Consider the following 24,613-nt stretch of genomic DNA (forward strand, 5'->3'; position numbering starts at 1 on the left):
CCTTCTCAGACATCCTCGGATTCGGTTCCGCCAGGTACCAAGCACTACAGACATCAGCTTCGTCTAAGCGCCATGCACGATTCCACCTGGGAACCGCCCAGCTGGCTGTCTTTCCAGGACGAATGACGGAAGTGCTGGAGGCTCATCCACTCACCGGTGTGAGCAGGTGCCACTGGGCCAGGCCCACAGGGTTGCCCGGCTTTTCCAATGCCCCGTATCACTGCCCTGCCATCCATGCTGCTGGGGGTGCCGGCTGCCCCCGAGCAGAGGGCAGGTGAGAGCAGGGTGGCTCCCAACCTCACGCTGTATCTGGGGACCCAGATGAGCAGCCCTCTTCTGCCAAGTTAGTGCCAGGAACGTTGTGAGGGGGTTACTCTGACATTCTTCCTTTTCTCGCAGGAAGTGCCAGTACATTCCAGAAAGCCTCCAGACATTGAGTTGTGGCCTGTCCTGCAGAGACCTCAGGGCCTGCTGAGTGGGGCCCCACGAGGCTCCCAGGATTTAGCCTATGTGAAGCCCTGGGCCCCTCAGGGTTGCCAAGGGCTGCATGCACCTGGCCACAGTCTCCAAGGCCTGGGGAGATACAGGTCTACAGGTCCCAGGGAGGAATGTCACTCACCTCCAGGGCCTGCTGCAGCCCTAGATGAGTGAACTTTCCCTCAGCAGTGTCTCTGCCCATCACGCCAGGGCTGTCTAAAGTGGGTGCCGCCCCAGGCCCCCTCCAGCGGTGTCTGTGGAGGTAAAGCAGGGTGGAGATGGGGTGTGGCTGGGGTCCCTGGTGCACAGTCCCCAGGGACACAACCTGGCACACAGTTGGAGTAGTGCCCCAGAGTCACCTAAGGGGTGGGGGATAGATTCTAAGCTGCTCCTCCACGTTGGGGAGATGGGAGGTTAGAGATCCAACAGGGACCTGCTGTGCCCTCTTCCGAAAGAAAAGATTTATTTCCCTTTCCCTTTCTCAAAGAGCCACTCAAACCTGGGAATCCGTCTGCAAGGACCTGGAAGTCTCGGTCAGTTTTTAAAACTTTCAGAAATGACACGTGAAGCAAAAAGATCTCCTAATGTTTTTATTGTTCCTTAGATAACTGGATAGTACAAAGTTTTCCTTTGTTTTTTACTTAAAAAATGTACTTCCCGCACACTGTTGCCCGTATGACTTTACCGTCCCATCGGAAACCAGAGTTTCCCTAGGTGAGCCCTTCCTATCTGCGGTTACATGATTGAGCTAATTTAACAAGAAGAGAGAGTAATTCCTTTGATTATTATCAACATGAACTTGACTATGTCTCTATAAGGGTGAACACTGATTTTTTTTTTTCTTTTTAGAAACAAAAACCATCCACTTATTAATCCAAACTACGGCATTGCATCTACAACAATCATTGCATAAACTGAACATACAAAGTTACCACCTCAAGGGAATAACAGAAGAACGCTGCACAATATATCTACGGGGTACGCGAGTTCAAACAACGTGGGCACAGCAACTTCACTCTACACACTCTGACCATCGCTTCAGTATGTACTAGACACGGGTCCAGGAGCTACGTGGAGTCTCAGCACAGTTAATCTAAGAGACAGCAACACAGTCAAGAAACGGCACTGCGATGGGATGCGAGTTACACTAGCCTACGGCCGGGTGCGGCCCGGGGCTCCCCAAGAGCCCAGATGCCACATCCCTCGGAGCTGACCACGATCTAAGGAAATGTTCATGCCATCCTAACAGTGGGTTGTTCCCCGGTGAGAGTTGGCCAACAGTCATTGCCTTGCCTCTTTAGTATGTTGTGTGACCAGAGAGGGACGAGGCGGGGAGGAAAACTGGGGCGCCGTGGGCTGCAGTTCCAGCTGCAAATACGGGAGTTTCTTCCGATGTCTGTGGCCCGCCGGCTGGAAAGGGACAAACACGGAGGTAATGCCATCCCTCGACGTCAGAATCCGCACTGCTGATGATTTTTCAAAATTGGTATTGTTAGTATCATTGGTATCTTTTTGGCAGCGGTTTCACAGGAGTTTCCTCTGGTGAGGACGTGGGCCCTTGGCTTCCAGGAGGAGGGAGCTACAACTCGTCGGAGCGGATGACGTGGAAGAGGGTCACGTTGTAGAGGATCTGGTGGCCATTGTTCCAGGCGTACAGGGCCCGGTCCTTGGGGTTGTAGTCCAGCATGGAGATGTGGGAGTATTTGTTCTGGAAGGGGATGTCGATGTACTCGTAGGTCGAGGCGTTGGTCTGGTAGGCATAGTGGACCTTGGTGCCCCCCGAGTAGCCGTTGGTGACGTACAGCGTGCCGCAGATGATGAAGGCCTCCCCGGCGCTGCGCTTGGGGTAGCTCGTGTTCCAGGTCTGCAGGGTCTGCAGGGACACGGGGTCCAGCCTGCTGACCACGATGTTGCCGGCGTTCTGGTTGGTGGCGTACACAGCCCACAGCCCGCTCTCGTCCACCATGAGGTCGATGTCCGAGTGGCCGCCCCAGGCATAGTGGTACATGTTGTTGTAACCGGCATAGTCCAGGCTGCGGGTCTTGAGGATGGTCTCTGTCTTCAGGTCGAACCTGATGATGATGTGGCTCTGGAACTTGTTGAAGTAGATGGACCCGTTGTAGACCACCTGCCCCGTGCCCGACCAGGGGTGAGGGAGACGGTGGGAGGTGAAATTGTCCGTGTTCATGAAGTCAACCATGGACTTGTACTCGCGTACGAAGCGGTTGTTGTGATAGCCGTCCATGTACCACACCTGTGGAGAGAGCAGACCCAGCGGTCAGCAGTTTCAAAGACCCAGCCAGCACTTCCAAAGACCCAGCGAGCACTTCCAAAGACCCAGCGAGTACTTCCAAAGACCCAGCGAGCACTTCCAAAGACACAGCCAGCACTTCCAAAGACCTAGCGAGTACTCCAAAGACCCAGCGAGCACTTCCAAAGACCCGGCGAGTACTCCAAAGACCCAGTGAGCACTTCCAAAGACCTAGCGAGTACTCCAAAGACCCAGCGAGCACTTCCAAAGACCTGGCGAGTACTTCCAAAGAACCAGTGAGTACTCCAAAGAACCAGCGAGTACTCCAAAGACCCAGCGAGGACTTCCAAAGACCCGGTGAGGACTTCCAAAGAACCGGCGAGTACTCCAAAGACCCAGTGAGGACTTCCAAAGACCCGGCGAGGACTTCCAAAGACCCGGCGAGGACTTCCAAAGACCCGGCGAGTACTCCAAAGACCCGGCGAGTACTTCCAAAGACCCGGCGAGTACTCCGAAGACCCGGCAAGCACTTCCCAAGACCCGGCAAGCACTCCAAAGACCCAGCGAGCACTCCAAAGACCCAGCGAGTACTCCCAAGACCCAGCGAGTACTCCCAAGACCCAGTGAGTACTCCAAAGACCCAGGGAGCACTCCAAAGACCCAGCGAGTACTCCAAAGACCCAGGGAGCACTCCAAAGACCCAGCGAGTACTCCAAAGACCCAGCGAGCACTCCAAAGACCCATCGAGGACTTCCAAAGACCCAGCGAGTACTCCAAAGACCCAGCGAGCACTTCCAAAGACCCAGGGAGCACTCCAAAGACCCAGCGAGTACTCCAAAGACCCAGTGAGTACTCCAAAGACCCAGCGAGGACTTCCAAAGACCCAGCGAGGACTTCCAAAGACCCAGGGAGCACTCCAAAGACCCAGCGAGTACTCCAAAGACCCAGCGAGTACTCCAAAGACCCAGCGAGCACTTCCAAAGACCCAGGGAGCACTCCAAAGACCCAGCGAGCACTTCCAAAGACCCAGCGAGTACTCCAAAGACCCAGCGAGTACTCCAAAGACCCAGCGAGCACTTCCAAAGACTCAGCGAGGACTTCCAAAGACCCAGGGAGCACTCCAAAGACCCAGCGAGTACTCCAAAGACCCAGGGAGCACTCCAAAGACCCAGCGAGTACTCCAAAGACCCAGCGAGTACTCCAAAGACCCAGCGAGCACTTCCAAAGACCCAGCGAGCACTTCCAAAGACCCAGGGAGCACCCCAAAGACCCAGCGAGGACTTCCAAAGACCCAGGGAGCACTCCAAAGACCCAGCAAGCACCTCCAAAGACCCAGCGAGTACTCCAAAGACCCAGTGAGTACTCCAAAGACCCAGCAAGCACTTCCAAAGACTCAGCGAGGACTTCCAAAGACCCAGGGAGCACTCCAAAGACCCGGCGAGTACTCCAAAGACCCAGCGAGTACTCCAAAGACCCCGTGCACACTTCCAAAGACCCAGTGAGCACTCCAAAGACCCCGTGCACACTTCCAAAGACCCGGCAAGTACTTCCAAAGACCCAGCGAGTACTCCAAAGACCCAGCGAGGACTTCCAAAGACCCGGCGAGTACTTCCAAAGACCCGGCGAGTACTCCAAAGACCCGGTGAGCACTTCCTAAAGACCCAGCAAGTACTCCAAAGACCCAGCGAGCACTCCAAAGACCCAGCGAGCACTCCAAAGACCCGGCAAGTATTCCAAAGACCCAGCGAGTACTCCAAAGACCCAGCGAGTACTCCAAAGACCCAGCGAGCATTCCAGAGACCCAGCGAGCATTCCAGAGACCCAGCAAGTACTCCAGAGACCCAGCGAGCACTTCCAAAACCCAGCGAGTACTCCAAAGACCTAGCTAGTACTTCCAAAGACCCAGCGAGTACTCCAAAGACCCAGCTAGTACTTCCAAAGACCCAGCGAGTACTCCGAAGACCCAGCAAGCACTTCCCAAGACCCAGCGAGCACTCCAAAGACCCAGCAAGTACTCCAAAGACCCAGGGAGCACTCCAAAGACCCAGCGAGTACTCCAAAGACCCAGGGAGCACTCCAAAGACCCAGGGAGCACTCCAAAGACCCAGCGAGTACTCCAAAGACCCAGGGAGCACTCCAAAGACCCAGCGAGTACTCCAAAGACCCAGTGAGTACTCCAAAGACCCAGCGAGTACTCCAAAGACCCAGGGAGTACTCCAAAGACCCAGGGAGCACTCCAAAGACCCAGCGAGTACTCCAAAGACCCAGTGAGTACTCCAAAGACCCAGCAAGCACTTCCAAAGACCCAGCGAGGACTTCCAAAGACCCAGGGAGCACTCCAAAGACCCAGCGAGTACTCCCAAGACCTAGGGAGCACTCCAAAGACCCAGCGAGTACTCCAAAGACCCAGCGAGCACTTCCAAAGACCCAGCGAGCACTTCCGAAGACCCAGCGAGCACTTCTGAAGACCCAGCGAGTACTCCAAAGACCTAGTGAGTACTCCAAAGACCCAGTGAGTACTCCAAAGACCCAACGAGCCCTCTAAAGACCCAGTGAGTACTTCCAAAGTGGGGCGGAGCAGGCTCCTTGGGCGGGAAGCTGTTCCCCAACTTGGAATTTCCTGGTCCTCGGGAGAAGGAGCTGAAAGAGCCAGGAAACAGTAGTCACAACCAAAGGGTGCCGTGGCCTCCCTCCAAACCCAGAGAGCCAGGAAAGAGTAGTCACAACCAAAGGGTGCCACATCCTACCTCCAAACCCAGCACACTCCTCAAAAGGAGACATGGCTATTGTGCTATCAGAGAAAGGACGGCACAGTTTGAAGAAAAGTTCTAGCAGGAAGGTGGGATGGGAACGCACAGGCCCAGTTTGAAGAAAGAATCTAGCGGGAAGGTAGGGTGGGAGCACACAGGCGTATACGTGCAGCCATTCGCCCCTAATCCTGCCCTCTGCTTGCTTGGGATGACACCAGGTTGTGGGACAGCAGCTGCACCTATCTGTTCACTGCCATACCCCCAGCCAGGGCCTGGCCCATAGTGGGGGTCATACACACGTGTGCAAGAAAGGAGCTCCTTCAATGCAGAACCCAGAGCTGAAGGGGGCCTTCGAAGGGGCATAGCCACCTGGCCTAGCTGAGGTCAAATGCTCACAGCCCCGGGCAGCTCTTGTCTGCAGTGAGGACCGGCTCTCAAGGTCATCAGGAAGGGCCAGCTCCCATATCCCAATGAGACACCATGCTTGAGGCCTCTCCTCCCACCAGGTCATCACTGCAGCACGGATTGAGTCATCCCGTCTGCAGGGCAGAACGTCATTAATTTGGCATTTGGGATGCTGTGAGTGTAATCACTCATTGTCACCCCTAATCCAGGGAAAGTGCCTCTCTGAGAAGAATATGGGCTTTGAAGAAGGCTCTGGTTGTCAAAATCAACCAAGATAGCAAACCTAGTAATGGCCCAAGTCTGGGGTCACAGAGGAGGAGATTTCTGACGATCGCTTAAATGCAAGTTGACTTGAGAATTGTCTGGACTTTGTGCAAAATGCTTTAGTCATTTTCAACCAATGTGGGAGCAAATTAGAAAGCAACGCAGTCAGGCAGAGGGAGTCTGGCAGGCTGGTGCCGCTCTGCCTGCATCTGTCTGGCAATGAGACAGCTGCTTTATCCATAGAGGGCTCTGGAGCTGCAGGAGACTAAGGATGAGGGAGCTTTCAGACTTGGCATCACACATGCGCTAAAAATTAAAAAAAAATTATAACCTTCTTCTCAAGACATCCATTCAGATACTTACAGGCAGATGCGCTTTTTGTTTTTAATGAGATTTTTTTTTTTTTCAGCTAGGCCTCATTTGAGGCTATTATCCTTAGCCCTCCCACAGACCAAACCTCAATGATGTGGGTCACAGATTAGAACCGGGAGGGGTACTGGAGGGAACGGGGCCGTGCACTGAAACCTCCTTAATGACACTGCCCAAATTCTGCCCTCTTGCCCCCTTTTTGCTCGGCTATCTCCTCAGACACGGAGCTCACTGCTTCTGAAACGCACATCTAATACCATTCCTCCCCCAGCCCTCTCCTGACCTGCCTGGAGGAGAACCACCCCTGCCATCACGGCACACAGAACACCTTTGACTGTGTTCACACATCGCCTCCACAAACGAGCCCTAGATCGCAGGGATGCAGGGTGACTCACCCCTGTACCCCGGGTCCAGAGCCTCCTTCCCATGGGCAGAACGGGGAGACAACAGCATTAAGTTGCTAAGGATTTTGAAATCACCTTCTCTTTCAGGACACCGGCAAATCGGACACAGGACACAGCACTCTGAAGATGTAATTGGGTGCGGGAAGGAGAACCGGCACACGGTGCTCGGGCCCTGGGTGGGGTTCAGGGGAGGCTGCTCCGAGCGTTTGCCAGTTTCTGTGGGGTAAAAACTCCTCCGAGGCTGAGATCCAGTTACCAATGAGAAGGCTCCCATGCAAAGGGAGACACACGGACCCCCAAAGGCCTTGGGATAAGGAGACCCGTGCTTCACAGTAGGCCCTCTCCTCCGAGTTCCTTCCCTCGACCTTCTCATCTGAAAGGCCTTTTTCTTCCCCTTTCTCCAAGTCCCAAGGCTCAGATCAAATCCCATCAATGCCTGGGAGCTTCCTCTCTGGGGAGGCGGCCCCAACTACGGTGCCGACTTTTAGGGAGATTGAGCACTTACGCCTCCGGGCAGGACCTATCATTCTCTCCAAAAAGACCCAAGGGCACCCAGCAAAAGGCCAACAGCGGAACCAGGCTGTCTGGACACCTGGTCACTTGTGTGCCCTCACTCAGGGCGCTCACTGCGCCGGACGCTGGCGTCATCTCTTGCCTTCAATGATCACATGAGACCGTGCACCCATGGCGCCGTGATCGCCCCATTTTTAGACTAGAAAGTGGAGGCCAGGGAGGTTTGGTGACTTTCCAGTGGTCAGGGCCTGGAGGGGACTCCAAACCCTGAGCTTGAAACCACCAGTCTGGCCAGGGGTGATCTGCCCTGGGGGCACTGGCCATGCCCAGAAACAGTTTGGATTGTCTTGACTGGGAAGGGGGGAACGTGTTGCTGGCATCTAGCGGCAGAGGCCAGGGGTGCTGCCCCCCGCAACGAGGCATGATCCAGTCCCAGATGTCAGTGGGTGAGGCTAAAAAGCCCCAGCCGTGACGCGCTGCTGTCCACGCCATGAACCTGCCAGGTAAACGACCCATTTCCCTCTGTCCACTTATCCTTTCTGCCCCCAGGGGAACCTGGAGGGCAAACCCTCTGTCCCCACATCACCCACCAGGCCTGACCTCAGGCAAGCAATCCGTCCCTGTGCTGGGGAAGTGGGGCCTGGCCAGGTGAGGGTTCGGCCGGCCTCCTCCCGCCTCCTATGGATGCAACCTGGATGTGGACGTGGGTTTGAAGGCTCGGCCTGAAGCTGCAGACCTGAGTGGTGAATGCGTAGGGAGGTGAAGATGGCACCCCTGGCTGAAGATTTCAGTGGCTCCCACAACACAGGATATTTCTTTTCTAGCAGGGCTGAATTACAAAGAAGTACATTCACCCTTGACCTTTCGTGGCTCTGGCGGTCTTGAGGAAAGGTTCTGTGTGTGTCCAGCTCCAGCAGGAAAATTGTCCCAAATAGGGGGGACACACGTGCAGGGAGAAGCTTGCTGTTCCTACCTGGCCTCGTCCTTCCTGCCATAGAGCGGGGGTGGGTGAGGGGCTTGGATGACATCAGCCCTGGGGACGATACTGTGCTATGTGCAAAGAGGGCTGTTCCCCATGCACACGGGAATAATCCGTGTCCGGGGCCTGCTTCCCGCCGCCTCATTTATCAGTGGTGCTGGCAGCTCTCTCCTGGCCCCTGCAGCTCTGGTGTGGCCTGTGTGAAACTTCTAGAATGCCAGTCCAGCCTGTCCCTTACCCAATCCCCTATATTGGAGTCTGATCCCAGACTCCAAACTCTGCTGCCCAGCCAGCCCCTTCCTTCCTCCCCAGGTTGCCCGGTCACGTCCTTGAGTCCCAGAGCTTCCATCTCTTGCCTCTGTACCTGCACGAGCTGCCCTTCCACCCCGTCCCCATCCCTGCCCCAGCCCACACTCACCCCCTCGGGAGGTACTTCCTCAACCCCTGTACCCCTAGGCAGGCAGGTGTCCACTCTTGTAGCGGACTGAATAGTGGCCCCCAGAAGATAGGTCCACATCCTGGGACCTGCAGATGGGACTTTATTTAGGAAAAAGGTCTTTGCAGATAGGATTAAGAATCTCGTCTGGGCATGGGGGCTCACACGTGTAATCCCAGCATTTTGGGAGGCCGAGGCGGGCGGATCACAAGGTTAGGAGTTCAAGACCCGGCCAATACAGTGAAACCTTTTCTGTACTAAAAATACAAAAATTAGCCAGACATGGTGGCATGTGCCTGTAATCCCAGCTACTCGGGAGGCTAAGGCAGGAGAATCGCTTGATCCTGGGATCCCGGGATGTGGAGGTTGCAGTGAGCCGAGATCGCACCACTGCACTCCAGCCTGGGCAACAGAGCTAGACTCTCTCAAAAAAAAAAAAAAAAAAAAAAGTATCTCAAGATGAGCTCAACCTGGATGAAGGTGGGCCCTAAATCCAGTGACAAGTGTCCTTATAAGAGACAGAAGAGGGGACACAGACACAGGGAGGAGGCCACGTGAAGACGGAGGCAGAGACTGGAGTGATGCAGCCATAGCCAAGAACACTTGGAGTCACCAGAAGAGGTAGGAGCGTCCTCCCCTGTCGTCTTTAGAGCACAGCCCTGTAGGCGCCCTGGTCTGGGGCTTCCAGCCTCCGGCACTGGGTGGCAGTGAACCCCAGTGGTGCCCCCAGGCTGTGGGAGCTCCTGCAGCAGCCACAGGACACCTCTTGGGCTTCTACACCCGTGTGCTGGGGCATCGGGCATGTGTCCCCCACCTGACTGTGAGCCTGGAGGGGAGGTCTCGCCGCCTCACTGTGACCCAGCACCCCCACCCAGCTCAGGGCACAATGTGGGTCCGCCAGAGCTTTCTGACCTCCCAGGCACTGCTTTGTGGATCCCACAGAGTGAGGGGTGTGCACGTGGCGGGACTCCTGTTAATGCAGCACCAAGAATCGCCTCCACCACCAGCCACCGCCAGTCTCCAGCGAGACCCGGGGAGTTTCCACCCCTCTCTGTGCCTCAGTTCCCTGTGCTGTAAAACAGGTCCTGTGAGGACCTGCCACCTGCAGTGGTTCAGTAAATGCCAGCGATCATCATTTCTGGGTCCTTAGCCTAGGACTCGAGTGTCCTTGGTGGTTCTGGGTAGGCTAGACACGGCCCTCAGAGCCTGCTGGAGCTCACCAGGCCCAGGCACCACCCAAAGGAAGAAGGTTGGAGGACCGCCTGTGGGGACGTGGCGGTAGGGCCAGCCCATCTGAAAACCGAAACCACAGGAGGCCTGGCCTCTGGACTAGCCCAGGATGCAGCAAGACAGGCCGTGACACCCATCCCTCCACAGAATCACAGAGGCTTAGGGACCCCATCCCCAAATCCCCAATTCAGAGAGGCCCAGAGAGAAGGAAGGCCTCTCTCAGGGTCACACGGCCAGCTGTGCCGGCTGCCACCTGCTCTGTGCATTAGGAAGCGTGTACGCTGGTCTGGATCTTGCACACAGCACATCCAAAGCCTGCCCTGACCTCCACACGGCTTGCTTCCACCTATGTTCCCAAGGCTGCCCTCCCCCACCCCACAAAGCGGCTTCCATCTATGAAGGAGACAGCGGCTCACCGAACCTGCTCATCCCTGGACTCCCCCAGCAATGTCCTTTTCCCTCCGGCACGGCCTCTGCAGGTGGGCCTCTCCTCATCCCTCTTCCTTCTCCCCCTCAGGGGCCTTGTCCCAATCTCATCTGGCAGCTCCACGTGGTGGCCCCTGTCTGTGCCCTGCAGAAGCCAAGCCCTCCTGCCGCCGTCCTCCCAGGAACAGCACGGCGTCCACACGAGCCCTTGCTGCTGAGGTCTCCCGGTGTCAAGGCATCCACAGTGGCCCAGGAGACACCTGTCCAAGAGCGGCCCTGCACAGACTGGGTGGACGGGTCACCCTCTGGCTGGGAGAGAAATGCCTGAAAGCAGGTGTGCAGGGCTGGCTGGCCGTCCTGCCCCGGGTCTTGGCTACACAGAGCCCCAAGGCTGGGCCCCAAGCTCAACCCAGGGGCACCATTCATCTCCTATTTTCCAGGTGCTGGAGACACAAGCCCTGTCCTCCCAAAGCTTCTGACCTCATGAGGGGCCATGGCTGCATGTAGAAGTCCTCCTGCTGGAAGAATCTTGGGGTTTCCCAGGCATAGGAAGGGGAGACCGGAGAGAATATTCTGGGAGCAGAAAGCCAGTGCAGCCTGGAGGGAACAGGGACCTTAGACAGCATAGACCAGAGACTCTTCTGCAGGTGCCTCTCCCAACTGAGAGCCCCACAGGGCGGGTGGCCCCCGGTGCTGTCTGTCCATGGAGCCCTCTTGGTGAATCAGCAGACGGCGCGTGTCCCTCCCTGACCTAATTGCTCTTCGTTTATAGCTGGATGGGCTGCTGTGTGCTATGGGCACATCTGGTGTATTAGAGCCACTGGTGCTGCCGCCACCGCGTGAGCCCCTGTGCAGGTCTGCCCTTTCTGATCATGACGCCGAGGAACAGAAGGTTAAGAATGTCCTGGCCAGGCACGGTGGCTCACACCTGTAATCCCAGCACTTTGGGAGGCCGAGGTAGATGGATCACGAGGTCAGGAGATGGAGATCATCCTGGCCAACATGGTGAAACCCTGTCTCTACTAAAACACACACACACACACACACACACACACAAATTAGCCAGAAGTGGTGGTGCACACCTGTAATCCCAGCTACTCGAGAGGCTGAGGCAGGGGAATTGCTTGAACTCGGGAGGCGGAGGTTGCAGTGAGCTGAGATTGCACCATTGCACTCCAGTCTGATGACAGAGCAAGACTCCATCTCAAAAAAAAAAAAAAAAAAAAAAAAAAAGAACGTCCCAAAGGTCACAGAGAGATGCAGACTCCAGTGTGGAGCCGCCCTGAACCTCTGTGCCCAGCTGTGAACCCCGCTATCCACAGGGACCCCACACAGGAGCTCACTGGTGACATCTGATGTCCCCAACGGCTCTGCAACACACCTGCCCTCAGCACAGGTAGGAAACGTCAGATTCCCAGCCCCAAGATGTAGGAAGAGCAGGGGATCAGGGCAGGACTCAGGCCTCCTGAGGGTCGTGGGGGTCTCTGCACACTGATCATCCTTCTCTAGTTCAACGGACCACATGCTACAGTCCCCGAGAGCCTGTGGCCAGACGCTGAGCAAGGCCACTGCGGGAGCACAGCCTCCCTCTAATTCCACCACACAGGCTGAAAGGCCCCAAGTTCCCGCCCAAATCCCCTCCCCAAACCCTGACGGTTTCTTTGCGGGGTGGGGGGGGAAGATAAAATAAAGCAAGGGGTCGGTACCTCCTTCTCCAACACACAATGCATTTGTAAATACCGTGCTTTCAGGGGACCAGGCTTCCCCGAAACCAAGGCCCAGCACAGCTTCCCGTATAAGAAAAACTGGCTGTCTGAACCTCTGGACCGCATTTCGGCTGCGTGTGGTGCAGTTTACTGAGAACGTGGGATTCTCCTAATTGTGCCAATTACTTTCATCAGCTTCCCAGCGAAGAGGGCCTCTCGGTTCAGGGTAGAGCTGCACGATGGGCACGGACCTGGCACCGCCGTCCCAAACGCCTCTGATGCAACCCCAGGGAGGTGGGAAGAGGGTGCTATCTAGAGGGTTTTGGCGTAGGGACTTAGGCCCGCGCGGCACTTCCCTTTGGTGTGGCGAGCCTCTGTCACATGTCCTCCCGACAGAATTGCTAACGTCAAGGAGCCTGGGCTGCTGGAAAAGACGCTCTCAAGGGGGCCGTCGCTGAATGGGTGGTGGGAAAGAGGTGAGGATTCTGGCAGTTTCTGCCGGAGGCTCCACTGGGGGAGTGAAGGCTGAAGGGGAACAATGATTCTCGGTTCTGGGAATGTCCATTCTCACACTGAGAAGTGGTTTGAAGGGACGCTGATGTTTATGGCACCACTGGCGGTGGGCTGACCACTGTCTGCACCCACACGGTTTTATGCATTTTGGATATTTCCACCTTCTGGAAAAAAAGATCCCATAGGATCCTTATAAAATATCTAGATGGCCTTGACGCCATTTAGATGATGGGAAAGGACTTTGAAACACTAAGCTAAGCTTGCTACTGTTTGTAAAATGACAGTGTTTTCCTAACGATATCACCCCTTTGAACGTGAATTTCCTGGGGTGTTGGGAGTAGCACTGGCCCTCTTTTTGGTGTCTGGTGTCTGCTAATGATGTGAGCTGACCTGAGACTCTTATAGGTAGCGGGTCAGAAAGGATGAGGCAGATGTCAGGCTCTGGAAGGCAGCCCGTGGTCAGAGCAGGCCAGGAGCCTCGGAGCTGGGGAAGGGGGTCCCAGAACTCATGTGGTCTCCCTGTGGGCGGGAACACAGCCTGGCAGGGCATTCATGCATCAGGTTGAGAGCTGGTCACCCTCCACACAGCCCTTCCCTCCTCCAACACTGAGGCAATGGGACAGGCGGGAAGGAAAGGGGGCGCTGTGGGGCCCGGTGCCCTGGGAAGTGCAGGGGTGGCTCCCTGCTGAGAAGCACTGGGGGGTTCTCAGTGCTCAGCACAGGCTGGGCACACAGACGGCGCTTAATAAATGAACCGAGAAGGCCTGATGCAAAGGTGTCCCAAGCTAACTTTGTTCTGACAGTTTAGCAAGACCCTGCAAGCTGGCTCAGGACCATCCCTCCCGTGGTCACATGAACGCGGAGATTCTGCAGGTTCCCCTGAGCCGGGCTCTCTACTAGGCAGTCCCATTGCACTTCTCCCCTCTGCCCTTGGCCACACCCGTCTTACAATGCCCTCCATGGGAGCCTGCGCTGAAGCCAACATCGATTTTGTTTCCTTTCTTTTGGAGCGAGTTATTGGTCTCCTGTGTGTGTGATCAAAACTGAATGGGAGATTGGAAAAGATCAAAACAAACAAACCACGGCTGGCCTAGATCAATGGCAGGACCTGGGGACATGTCACTTAGCACACCGGGAGTTGGAGGCTGCACTGAGCATATGGCTTGGAGTGACTGTGGTTGACCGTGCTCTGAGCAGGCCCCCAGTGGCTCCTCTGCCAGCCCCAGCACCCATCTCCCCCACTCCCCTGCCAGGGATCCCTCCTCCTGGGGTTTCTCCCCACACTCTACTTGCCACCAGAGCCTCTTTTCCTGGAGGGCGATCCAGTCATCAAGCAGAAAATAGATGCCTAATGATCAAAAGCATCCATCAGCACCACGACAGCTTTGCAAACCCACACCCTGGCTACGCTGTGCAAAGCAAACAGCCGGGGCTTCCAGGAGCCCCAGATCCTAGGCACCTAGAAAAACGATAACCTGACTAGCGCTCCCTACGACAAAGGAAGGGGATACAAAAACAGGAGTCAAGAGGCGTACACGTGAGGCGTTAGATACAGACAGAGCAGTGCAGTCCCGGGGGGTGTTAGATATAGACAGAGCAGTCTGGTCCTGGGGGGCGTTAGGTCCAGACAAAGCAGTGCAGTCCTGGGGGGCATTAGGTCCAGACAGAGCAGTCCGGTCCTGGGGGGACTTAGGTCCAGACAGAGCAGTCCGGTCCTGGGGTGCGTTAGGTCCAGACAGAGCAGTTTGGTCCTGGGGGGCGTTAGGTCCAGACAGAGCAGTGCGGTCCTGGGGGACGTTAGGTCCAGACAGAGCAGTGCGGTCCTGGGGGACGTTAGGTCCAGACAGAGCAGTTTGGTCCTGGGGGGCGTTAGGTCCAGACAGAGCAGTCCGGTCCTGGGGGGACTTAGGTCCAGACAGAGCAGTCCGGTCCTGGGGTGCGTTAGGTCCAGACAGAGCAGTTTGGTCCTGGGGGGCGTTAGGTCCAGACAGAGCAGTGCGGTCCTGGGGGACGTTAGGTCCAGACAGAGCAGTTTGGTCCTGGGGGGCGTTAGGTCCAGACAGAGCAGTGCGGTCCTGGGGGGCGTTAGGTCCAGACAGAGCAGTGCGGTCCTGGGGTTGCCCTCTGCAGCAGCGAGGTGACTGCTTCCTGCTCACAGATCTCAGCGCCACCAGCGTGGGTTTGTGCGGTGGTTTTCCTGCTCTGCATAGTGGGATGGGCCAGATTGCAGGGAGGTGGGAAGGGCACTTATAAGGGGAGGGTGGTGTAAAGGGACTCAGCTTGGAGTGTCAGTGCATGCTACAGACAGGCGCTCCACACTCCCGAGACCCTTCTGCCTCTGGGGGTGAGAACGTGGTCTTGTCATCCACACTGAGATGCCGATGACCCTGATGCTGGAAGGTCCTAGGGAGGACAAACCAGGAAGGGTACACAGACGGCTGCATTAAGGCCCTGTCCTTCCCCCTGCTATTAAGGGAGCTAATACATGAAGAGAAGTGCTTTGGACAGAACCTGCATACAGGACCCACTTGCTTTTTTTTTTTTTTTTTTTTTTTTTTTGAGACAGAACCTTGCTCTGTCACCCAGGCTGGAGTGCAGTGGCGCGATCTCGGCTCACTGCAACCTCTGCCTCCCGGGTTCAAGCGATTCTCGTGCCTCAGCCTCCCGAGTAGCTGGGATTACAGGTGCATGCCACCACACCTGGCTAATTTTTGCATTTTTAGAGAGATGGGGTTTCACCATGTTGACCAGGAAGGTCTCAAACTCCTGACTTCAGGTGATCCACCTGCCTTGGCCTCCCAAAGTGCTGGGATTATGGGTGTGGCCCGTCCCCGCTTTCTAAGTGCCGGCCAGCATCACCTTGTTTTCATTTCCGTATTATGATCATTATCACCAACATCTGTGGCAAGAGCACGTTCCTGATTCTGAACCTAAGTGGGGTTTTCCAGCGGGGATGTGGACTAAAAGCGTGGTCAGAGTCTTCACAGCTAATTAAATTGTTAGAAAACTTCCAAGCATCAGCTGTCACGATTTAGAAAATAGGACAGAAAAACCTTCTCCCTGACAAACACCGAACACCAATTGTCTCCCAGCTCTGCAGTCTGGCCAGCCCCTCCAGATGGGGACAGGGGCTGTGGGAGGAACAATACAGTTGGCTCCCGGAACTGAAGCCGGGACAAACCGGTTAGGAAAATCCCTGCCAGAGGTCATAAACATGTCAGAAGGGTAACTGAAATAGCTCGGATGGCGGGAGATGGCGGGAACCAATCAAGAACAGCCAACTCGCACCGTTCAAATATCAACCAATCCCAAGCCTGCGTCGTTCAAAAAGACCGCTTTGACTCTGTGCTTGTTTACTGCTGACTATAAAAGACAGTTCCTGACCGTCCTCTGGGCTCTCGCCCGACACTCGGCCAGGGGTCCAGGTTCGAACCTGCAATAAAGATCCTTGCCGCTTGGCTTTGACTGTAGTCTCTGGTGGTCTTCTTTGGGGAATAAACGGACTGGGTACAACAGGGCCACTCCCATGGGAGGCCGGGGGATCAAGACACATGCAACAGGCTCTAGCAAGCCTGCCTGTCCCTCTCCTCTCCCCAGCCATCTTCCTGGAAGGAGGGAGTATGCCGGAGGCAGTGCCGCCCGTGTTTTAAATAGAAGAGATTTCGTGGAAATGGTGGCAATGGTGAAGGAGGGAGGCAAAGAGATCAGGAATCGGAGGGGAGAGAGCTGGGTCCATCCCTTCCATCAAACCCGCTCCAGATAAAGCTTAGAGGCTATCTCACATTTCAAAGGGCCTTTCTCAGTCGGCCCAGGGCAGAGCTGGGTTGTTTGTTTTTAAATGTTTATTTTCTAAGTGTCCTGCAAACCCCTGAAGGAAAGGGGGGCTGGGTGAGCAACACCCACTCTGGCAGCAAGAGCTCAGTTTGCAAATCAAGGGACAGCTTCCCTCCCCCAGCGGGAGCCTTCAGAGGGAACTCGCTTTGGAGGGAGGCTACAAGCCCATGCTGCCCGTGTCCAGGGGTCTGGGCCCCAGGGGCCGAGCGGGGCCGGGCCTCACCATCGGTCGGGCAGCCGCCCTCACCTCCCCATTTTTCAAAGGGGCTGTAGCGTAAAACCCAGCTCCCCAGATAAAGGGAAATATGGTGCCTGTTTCCTCTCCTGAGGTTTCACCCAGTGGGGAAAAGCCTGGGAAAAAAGAACATGGCCTCTTTCCTAAATCAAAAGAAACATGAGTCTCCATCAGCCATGAAAGGAATGGCAAATGAAATACAAATGAGATGTCATTAAAACAAGAAAGGCCTAATGAATTCTCTTCCTGAAGCGGAGGCAAGGACCGGAAAAGACAGGGCTGTGTTTTGGCTCCAGAGAAACGGACTTGGGGCACCAGCCCAGCCCAGCCCAGTCCAGCCCCCTGGGGCCGAGGAGGGGGCCTTGAAGGGGTCTGCAGCCGTGTAATGGGATACCATCATCCTCATGTCACTCCTCGGCCCACGATCTACAACTCTGGATTAGCACAGAGGCCTGGGTCCCTCCTGAGAATCTTCCAGGAACAAATGCCCCCAGGCACCAGGCTGCCCAGTCCACAGGCCCTGGAGGGTGGGCGTGGCTTGTACCCATGTCTGAGGCCCACCAGGTGTCTGAAACTGCTCTTGCCCAAATGACCCCCTATGGCATAAGGGGACACTCACCCGGTTATCACCTTCGGGGGCGAGAGGGTCTGTCATCCAGGATCCAAACCTCGAGCCGGAGGTCTTGACAGTCACGGGGTCACTGATGCCCGTCAACTTCCCGCAAGCTGGAAAAGAGCACGCAGGTCAGGAGAGGGAGGGCGGGGGCCCCGGCCCGCGGTGGTCACCCTGACCCCGACTGCCCAGAGCACACGTGCCATGCGGCGGCTTCTCCTTTTGCCCTCGGGGTCTGGGGTGCTGTGGAAAGATGCTCACGCCCTTGTTTTCACAGACAATTCCCCCCGTCTCGGAAAGGCCACCTCCTCCCCAAAACAGAGCAGCTGTGGCCAGGATAGCAGGGAAAAGCCGTGAGCAGACAGCCGCCCTCCTGCGCTTCACCCCTCCTCTGCCTGCTGCACCCATGGCCTGGGGATGGGGGTGCTGGAGCAGCACCTCTAGGAGAGGGGTCAGCTCTTTCCAAGACTCAATTTTCTTCTCTTGGAAATGGGAACAGCAGCAGCTCCACCCCCAGGGGCATTAGACGTCATGCCCTGACAGCCCAGCCCGTGTGGGGCACAGTTAGGCGCAGTGCGAGACACTGCGTCCAGGCAGGCCCTGTTCCACCACGGCGCAGCAACACCACCAGCGGCCCCGGAACTGACCAGGACAAAGGCCACAGCGGCCTTCGCGCAGAAGGAGCCTGCGCACTTCTCCCACGGGCCTGAGCCAGCTGCTTCTGCCTGTGGGAGGAGCCCAGGCTGGAGCGCTGGGATGTTGAGCACCAGGGTGGATGGGATCCTGGATGTGACCTCAGCAGCCCTCCGTCTCACAGAGGACCGTGGAGGTGAGGAGGGACACACCCGGGCCACCCGGTGATTCGGGTTGAGGCTGGAGCCCCCGACACCCCTGAGGGCTCAGGGCGGCTTCCACACCCGCTGCACAGGAACACAACTCCTCCTGCCCGGAGGCCGGCGTGTCTGCACAGCCACGCAGCTCTTCCACAACGCACGAGCCTCAGCCGCCCTCTGAATGGCCCAAATGCTCCTGATTCTAGCAGGGACCCTGGATGGGAAGTGGGTGGTTTCCCTGCAGAGGGTAGAGGAAGGGCCCCTCGGCCGCAAGCCCCCGCACCCTGCCCTGACCCTCCCGGCCAAGCCCGCCTGTGACCTCCTAGGTCTGCGTGGCACCCTCGGTGGGCTTGCTCGAGCACATGAGTCCAGAGGCCATCCATGTGCGGGGAAGACTGCGGGTGAGTGCGTCTGGACCTTGGCTCAGCCAGGATAATCCCATAGGCAAGCAGGGTGGGGCAGGCTCCAGGCTGGTACCCGGGAGGGCACAGCCCGGCCACTCCCATGCTCAGCGCAGGTCTTGGGGTGCCTCCCACTCTCTCTCAACTGGACGTGGCGAGTGTGCCTGTTATTGGCATCACACAAGACCAGAAAGAGGGACGCTCCCGGCCCCGCCGGTGTGGAGGTGTCTCCAATACCGTGGGTTGGCGGGAGAGCGCGCATCCAGGCAACAGGGGCTTTCAGAGGGACAAGGAGCCCACCGCCCGCAGAAAAAGACTGGGTTTGTCCCCAGATTCCCATCGAGTCGGGCTGCACTGCTCCGAGGCCCTGGCAACCTGGCTCCCGGCCTGCCGCCTCTGCCCCGATTGGAAGAAGAAATGTCACAGCCCTTCTTTCCCCTCCTCCTCCGTGCTTATTCCCCTGTTCCCACTTTCAGGAGGCATTATGTGCTTTCCCAAGTAAATACTGTCCCCTCATGGCTGGAGGCTTTCCGGCAGTGGGGCCGGGTGAGAGGCTGCCGGGGTCTGCTCGGCCGTAGTCCACGTGGGCTCCGGGCCAGGGCCGTGCCTCCCATCTGTGGGAGGAGAAGCAGCAGAAGAAAGGGAAGGAGAGGAGATGGCCACAGCTGACCGGCGTCTATGGGGACAAGAAGTAAGAAGCTGTGGGGGGTCTGAGAAGTGTCACTAGAGGGTCCTCTTCCAGGAGAGTCCAGCCCAGCTTTTCACCCCAGTGCAACACGTGGGCGGAGAAGAGGAGCTCAGGGGGGCTTCACTAAGGCCCTGGAGGAGCGTGAGGCAGGAGGTGGGAGGCAGGAGCCATGGCTGGGCTCACCCCTCACCCTCCGGCTGCTGAGGGGCCCTGGGCTTCGGGGGAGACAGCAGCTCCCTCTGCACTGGGTGGGTGCTGGGAGAAGCCCTTCACAGCCCCTCTCCAGTCCTCCCTGCCATCCAGAGGCCGGTGTCCCCTAAGACAGCGCTGTGGCCCTGGGAACGTCCCGTGAGGGGTCTCCACGCCGTGGTTCTGTTAGTGGTCCGGAAGGAGAAGCCTAGAGGAGCGGCGGCCCCACGCTGGGTTTTCCATCCAGCAATGCACGTGGGCTCTGGCCACTTCAGCCTCCTCAGTCAACACGCCGGGCCTTCCGTGACGCTGGCCCACACGAACGCCCGGAACCACACCCGCAGTAGGCTCGTCCCGGTCGCATGACCTCCCAGAAGGAGACCAGGTGTCTGCCCCCGGCCTCGCAGGCAGCCGGCAGAGGCCAGAGGCAGCAAGTCAGTGCCGGGATCCGCTCCGCCGCCTGGCCCGAGCCCCTCCCTGCTGGTTCACACAGCTTTGTTCCAGCTGTCCCTCCACCTGGCGTGCAGGTCCCAGCCCCGTCTTCCCACCCACCTTCACTGGCTTGCCCCAAACGGACACCTCTGCCCTAAAGACGTGCCCCTCCTTCACTCTGCCTGGCCTGCCTGTCCTCACGGGAGCCGGAGCCAGCCTCCCACCGTACATCTCCTGGGGCTGCCGAGAATGTCTGGGTCTTGCCGCCCCAGGGAAGAAACTTCCTGCACTCACCCTGTTTCCTCCAAAACGCAGCCTGGGGATTTGTATGGAATGAATGAATGAATGAATGAATGAATGAATGAATGAATGAATAGCTCATTGCTCAGAAAAGCCTCCTAAGTTGAAGGCTTCACTCTCCATCTCAGTGGAGGAGACGGTGGGGAGGGAGGGTGACCCTCTTCCCTGGAGGATGCTCTGTAACCCCCTCTTCTCCTTATCTATAGATGGGGTAATAACAACAGCGCCCCCTCAGAAGGCTGCTGTGAGAATTAGGGCAGGGACCACCAGAGAGCTTTTGGGACAGCACCTGCCACAGAGTCAGAGCTCCACAGACGTCAGGAGGCATCACTGGGGATGCAGACTGAGGACGTGCGGAGAAGGTGAGCCCAGGTCAATGTGGTCTTCACCCCTCCCACTTCATCCCGCAAACCCTGAACCTGGCAGGTCTGCTCTCCAGAAGATGGCTCTGCCCCAGGCCCACCCTGCCCGGGTCAAGGGCTCCCTCCTCCCTCCCGCATGGGCCCCACTGGCTCAGAGCTGAGCATCACCCTCTCCAACACCCTCTTTTAAATGCAAAAGTGACCCCTTGAAATGAGCCTTAAAATCCTGGCTTAGCGAGGGCGGGGAAGGGTGAGGCTGGCTCTGCACTCTGCTCTTCCAACTGCTGGCGGCATGCACAGCTCCCAGGGCCCTCGGGGCTGGAGGCCACCTGCCCTCCTTGAGTCAGGGAGTTATTTTTGGTTCTCCATCCAGACCGCTTCTGCCAAGACCTCAGGAACTGACAGGATCTAAAAAAGCCTATGGCAGAGCCTCAGCGGCATCTTGGCACATCCAGTTCAGGAAAGCGTCCCTCGCCAGTCACGAGCACTCAGGATGCACGCACAAGGAGGGAAGAGGAGGGGAGAGGCAGGAGAGGGCTGGCTGGGCTTCCTGCACTGCTGGAGGCTCAGGAAATGGCCCAAACGGGCTCTGTCTCCTAGGAAGGCCTAGGCTGGGAGGGCCGGCATGCTCAGCTGGAGGGGCAGGCCGCCCTAGGGCCCCAGATGGGCTCAGAAGGCAGGGCGCTGTGCAAGGCCGGGAGCCTGGACAAGCCGATGCCCCTGCGGATGAGACAATCTGCCTCTTGCTATTCCCAGGAGGAGACTACTTGTGAGCAGCAGCCTGGATGATCTCATAGAACAGGCCCGGGGAGATGCCCGCCGAGGACCTCAGGCCAGAGACAGAGGGGTCTCTGGGCAAGCCCGGAGACAGGCCAGGAGGGCTGAGTGCCCTGAAGCAGGCAGACGGGGTTCCTGGCCTGCCGCCTGTCCTCTGAGTCTATCCTCCTTGGTCCCAGCTTTTATCCCCTGCAATCCGGGAAGACTTAAGCTGGAAGTCTGCAGAGCTGGGAACTTGGACGAACCAATGTCCAAGATACAGATGAAAGAAGCTGAGAACCATGCAGCGTCCCCACCAGGCCTCGAGATCAGACCCAGGGCCTGGGCTGGGGTGGCCACTGAGAAAAGAGTCACGGCAGACCCTCCTCCTCGCACGGCAGGGAAGGGCGGGCCTCCAGGAGACTCTCACCGCCTGTCATCTGGAGAAATTCCTGGGAAGAGCCCCGGCCGCCCGGGGCCCCACTCAGTCAGTGCTTCTGAGCGGCTTTTTAGATTTCGGTTTATTTCCTCCCCTGTCATTCTAGTGGGTTTTCTTTCGGAATCCACTGGCAAGGGCTTAACTCTCTATCCTTGAACGCACCATGTGTGCCGGAGACAGTGGCTCACTGTCTAGCTCCACTCAGGGCCGGGGGCAGGAGGAGACAGACGCTCCCTCTGCCTGGCTGACCCTTTCTCATATCTCGGGGTCAGGGAACAAGAGGGAGGCTTCAGATTCCTCTCCCCCAGGACAGAGTGTAGAACATGGTGCCAGAGCCAAGCCCCAGGCCCTGACAACCCAAGCTGGGATGGGGGCCTGCAACTGGACTTGCATCAACCTAGATACCCAGGCAGGCCTGGCTCCCAGCGGCTGGCAGGGGACTCTGACGCTGGAGCCAGTGGGCTTTGTTAAGATGCGTTCCAGTGAAACAAAAAGACCCGATTGACCCTGAAGCCCGGGCTCTGTCTGTGCTTATGGGTGTCTGGGGGCTTCCTCCTCACCCTTTGGGGAAAAAAAAAGAAACGAAGGAAGCCTTTAGCACCAGAGTGCCAGGATGGTATATCTGGGAGGAGCCCTTCCAATCAGCTGGTCCCCTCGTTTATAGAGAGGACCACGGAGGCCCGAAGCCGACACAGCCCGGGAGCTCCATGGGTAGAGCTGTGTCGTGCACTGACCCTCTCTTCTGGCTTCGCTTAGCTTCACTGCTGGGGCGTCTGACTCTGCAGGCTCCCCCTGGAGAGAGGCCCCCAAGCCCAGCTTAGGGGACGAGGCCAGGGGTACGTGGCAGCACTGCCTCTCCCCTTGCCCTGCAACAAGACTTGCTCCAGGAGAACCGACCAACTGCCTCCCTTCCAGAGGATGCCTGAGAGGAGAGGTTCAGATTCCAGTTTCCGGCTGGGCCATTAGGAAAATTATATAATGCCATCAAAAGAGGGATCTTCAGAATTGGAAACGGAAAGCTGATGGAGCCCTGGTCCTTGTTTTCTCTGTTTCTGAATATGTTCTGGGGTCAGGAATTGTCAGCAACAGTGACTTGAAGAAGGCAGCAGCAAGGAGAGAGCTATCAGGAAGACTTTGGGAGAGCCTCTCCTCCAGGCTTACCGCAGGAAGGGAACCGGGACCCTGTTCACTAGACCATGGAACCTGCAGTCAGACTTCACACCAGCAGGTGCAGCAGGCACACCAAGAAACTGCAGGGTCCGGGACGGGGGAGGAAACTGCCCACTACTGGATGCCACGTCTCGCAGAAGCCCTGCCCACCCAGGATGGCTGGCAGCTTGCGCTGGCTCCACCTTGCAGAAGGCGGGTCTCCTCGGCAACCTCCCAGCAAGGAAACAGGCTGCCAGAGTGGTCCTGAGGCGGGTGCCTATTTGCAAGGCTAAAATGAAGCTAAATTAAGCAGCTGCAGGATATTAATTTGGCGCTTAAGTTACTGAGCTTGAATGAAAGCCTGGGAAGAGGGAGGAGGAAGATCAACAGCTGCTAAATCTTTCTATCTGTGTCTATCAATCATCTGTCAATCAATCAATCACTTATCTATCTACCTACCTATCCAGTCATCAGTCAGCTATCATCACCTCTCTATCCATCGACCTATCTCTGCCTACCAGCACCTTCTCTGCTGGGCACAGTGCTGAGCTCAGAATCTGAAGGACTTCCATGAATTATCATTCTATGAATTACCCCGGAGCTCAGGGACTCCCTGCACCATTTTACAGATGAGGAGGCAGCTGAAACTCGAGAGGGTAAATGCCTTGGGGGAGTCGCACAGCTATGGAGTGGCGCTTACTACCTTACAGAGCTGCCTCCTCTACGGGGGGAGCTCAGTTTGCTGTGTGTCAAGATGAGTCAGGTGCTGGCTACAGGCAGATGCCAGGGCCCCACCTGCAGAAGATCTGATTCAGCAGCTCTGCCTACGTGTCGCAGCCCTTCCAAAGAAAGAATTAAACGCAGAGGTGAAACCAGGCAGCCGCACTCCAAAGGTGGGAAAACGAGGGCCTCTGGAGGCCTCTGAACCCTCTCTCTTTACTCCCAAATCAATGGTGTTAGCAGCCCAAGGACAGCCATGTGATCTCCTTCACAAGACCCAGGATTTGAAGCTACAAGGTAAACTCACCCAGCTACTAAAAATAGGCCAAGCACAGATGGGAAGGCCAGCTCATCCGGGAGGGGTGGTGCCCCCTCGGAAAGGCCCTGGGCTTCTCACTATTTGCAACTTTTTACTCCAAATCCCTACTTTGCTCCCTGGATTCCTTGATTGGAAAATGTGGAGGTTTTTTCTGGGTTTCTCCGTGATGTGCCCTGTCTATTCCAGGGAGGAAAAGACAGTGCTCATGGGGAAATACACAACAACAACAAAAAGATCCTGCCACTGGATACTTGGGAGGCCAAGGGAGACCCCATCCGTGGGAGTGTTTGGAGGTCCCGGAGAAAGGGGCAATGGTGAGGTCACTCAAGGTCATGATGGGGAGAAAGCCAAAGATAGTACCCAATGGAAACAGTCATACGGCCTCATGATCGTTCATACAGCTCTATCATCATCAACATTCCCACAACTCCTAGAAAATCAAATTGGGAAGCCATGGTAGAGGCCATCTGGCCCAGACGCCCCTCCTGGGACTGTCTGAGGTCACCCAGCCACTGTCACACCAGGGCTGGGCACCATGGAGCATGGAGCCGAAAGAATGCAGTTAGCAGCTCCCATGGGACACAGCCAGCGTGCACTCATCAAAATGGATTAGTTCTCCA

The 24,613-nt window shown here is 56.8% G+C and overlaps 1 protein-coding gene across 2 annotated transcripts in view; it reads right to left on the bottom strand.

Moving 5' to 3' along the window:
• Nucleotides 1-1,052: 1,052 nt before the first annotated feature.
• The window catches only part of OLFM1 (olfactomedin 1), a 49,494-nt gene continuing 25,933 nt past the window's right edge, over nt 1,053-24,613 (bottom strand). For both annotated transcript variants that reach the window (XM_045374226.2, XM_015436232.3), the window contains exons 5-6: nt 17,412-17,518; nt 1,053-2,731 (exon numbers count right to left, since the gene is read on the bottom strand). In XM_045374226.2, the coding sequence (XP_045230161.1) occupies nt 2,057-2,731; nt 17,412-17,518 (782 nt within the window). In that variant the 3' untranslated portion in view covers nt 1,053-2,056. The remainder of the gene's footprint in view (nt 2,732-17,411; nt 17,519-24,613) is intronic.

Source organism: Macaca fascicularis, chromosome 15 (assembly GCF_037993035.2).
Source record: "Macaca fascicularis isolate 582-1 chromosome 15, T2T-MFA8v1.1".
In the NCBI taxonomy this organism is placed as follows: domain Eukaryota; kingdom Metazoa; phylum Chordata; class Mammalia; order Primates; family Cercopithecidae; genus Macaca; species Macaca fascicularis.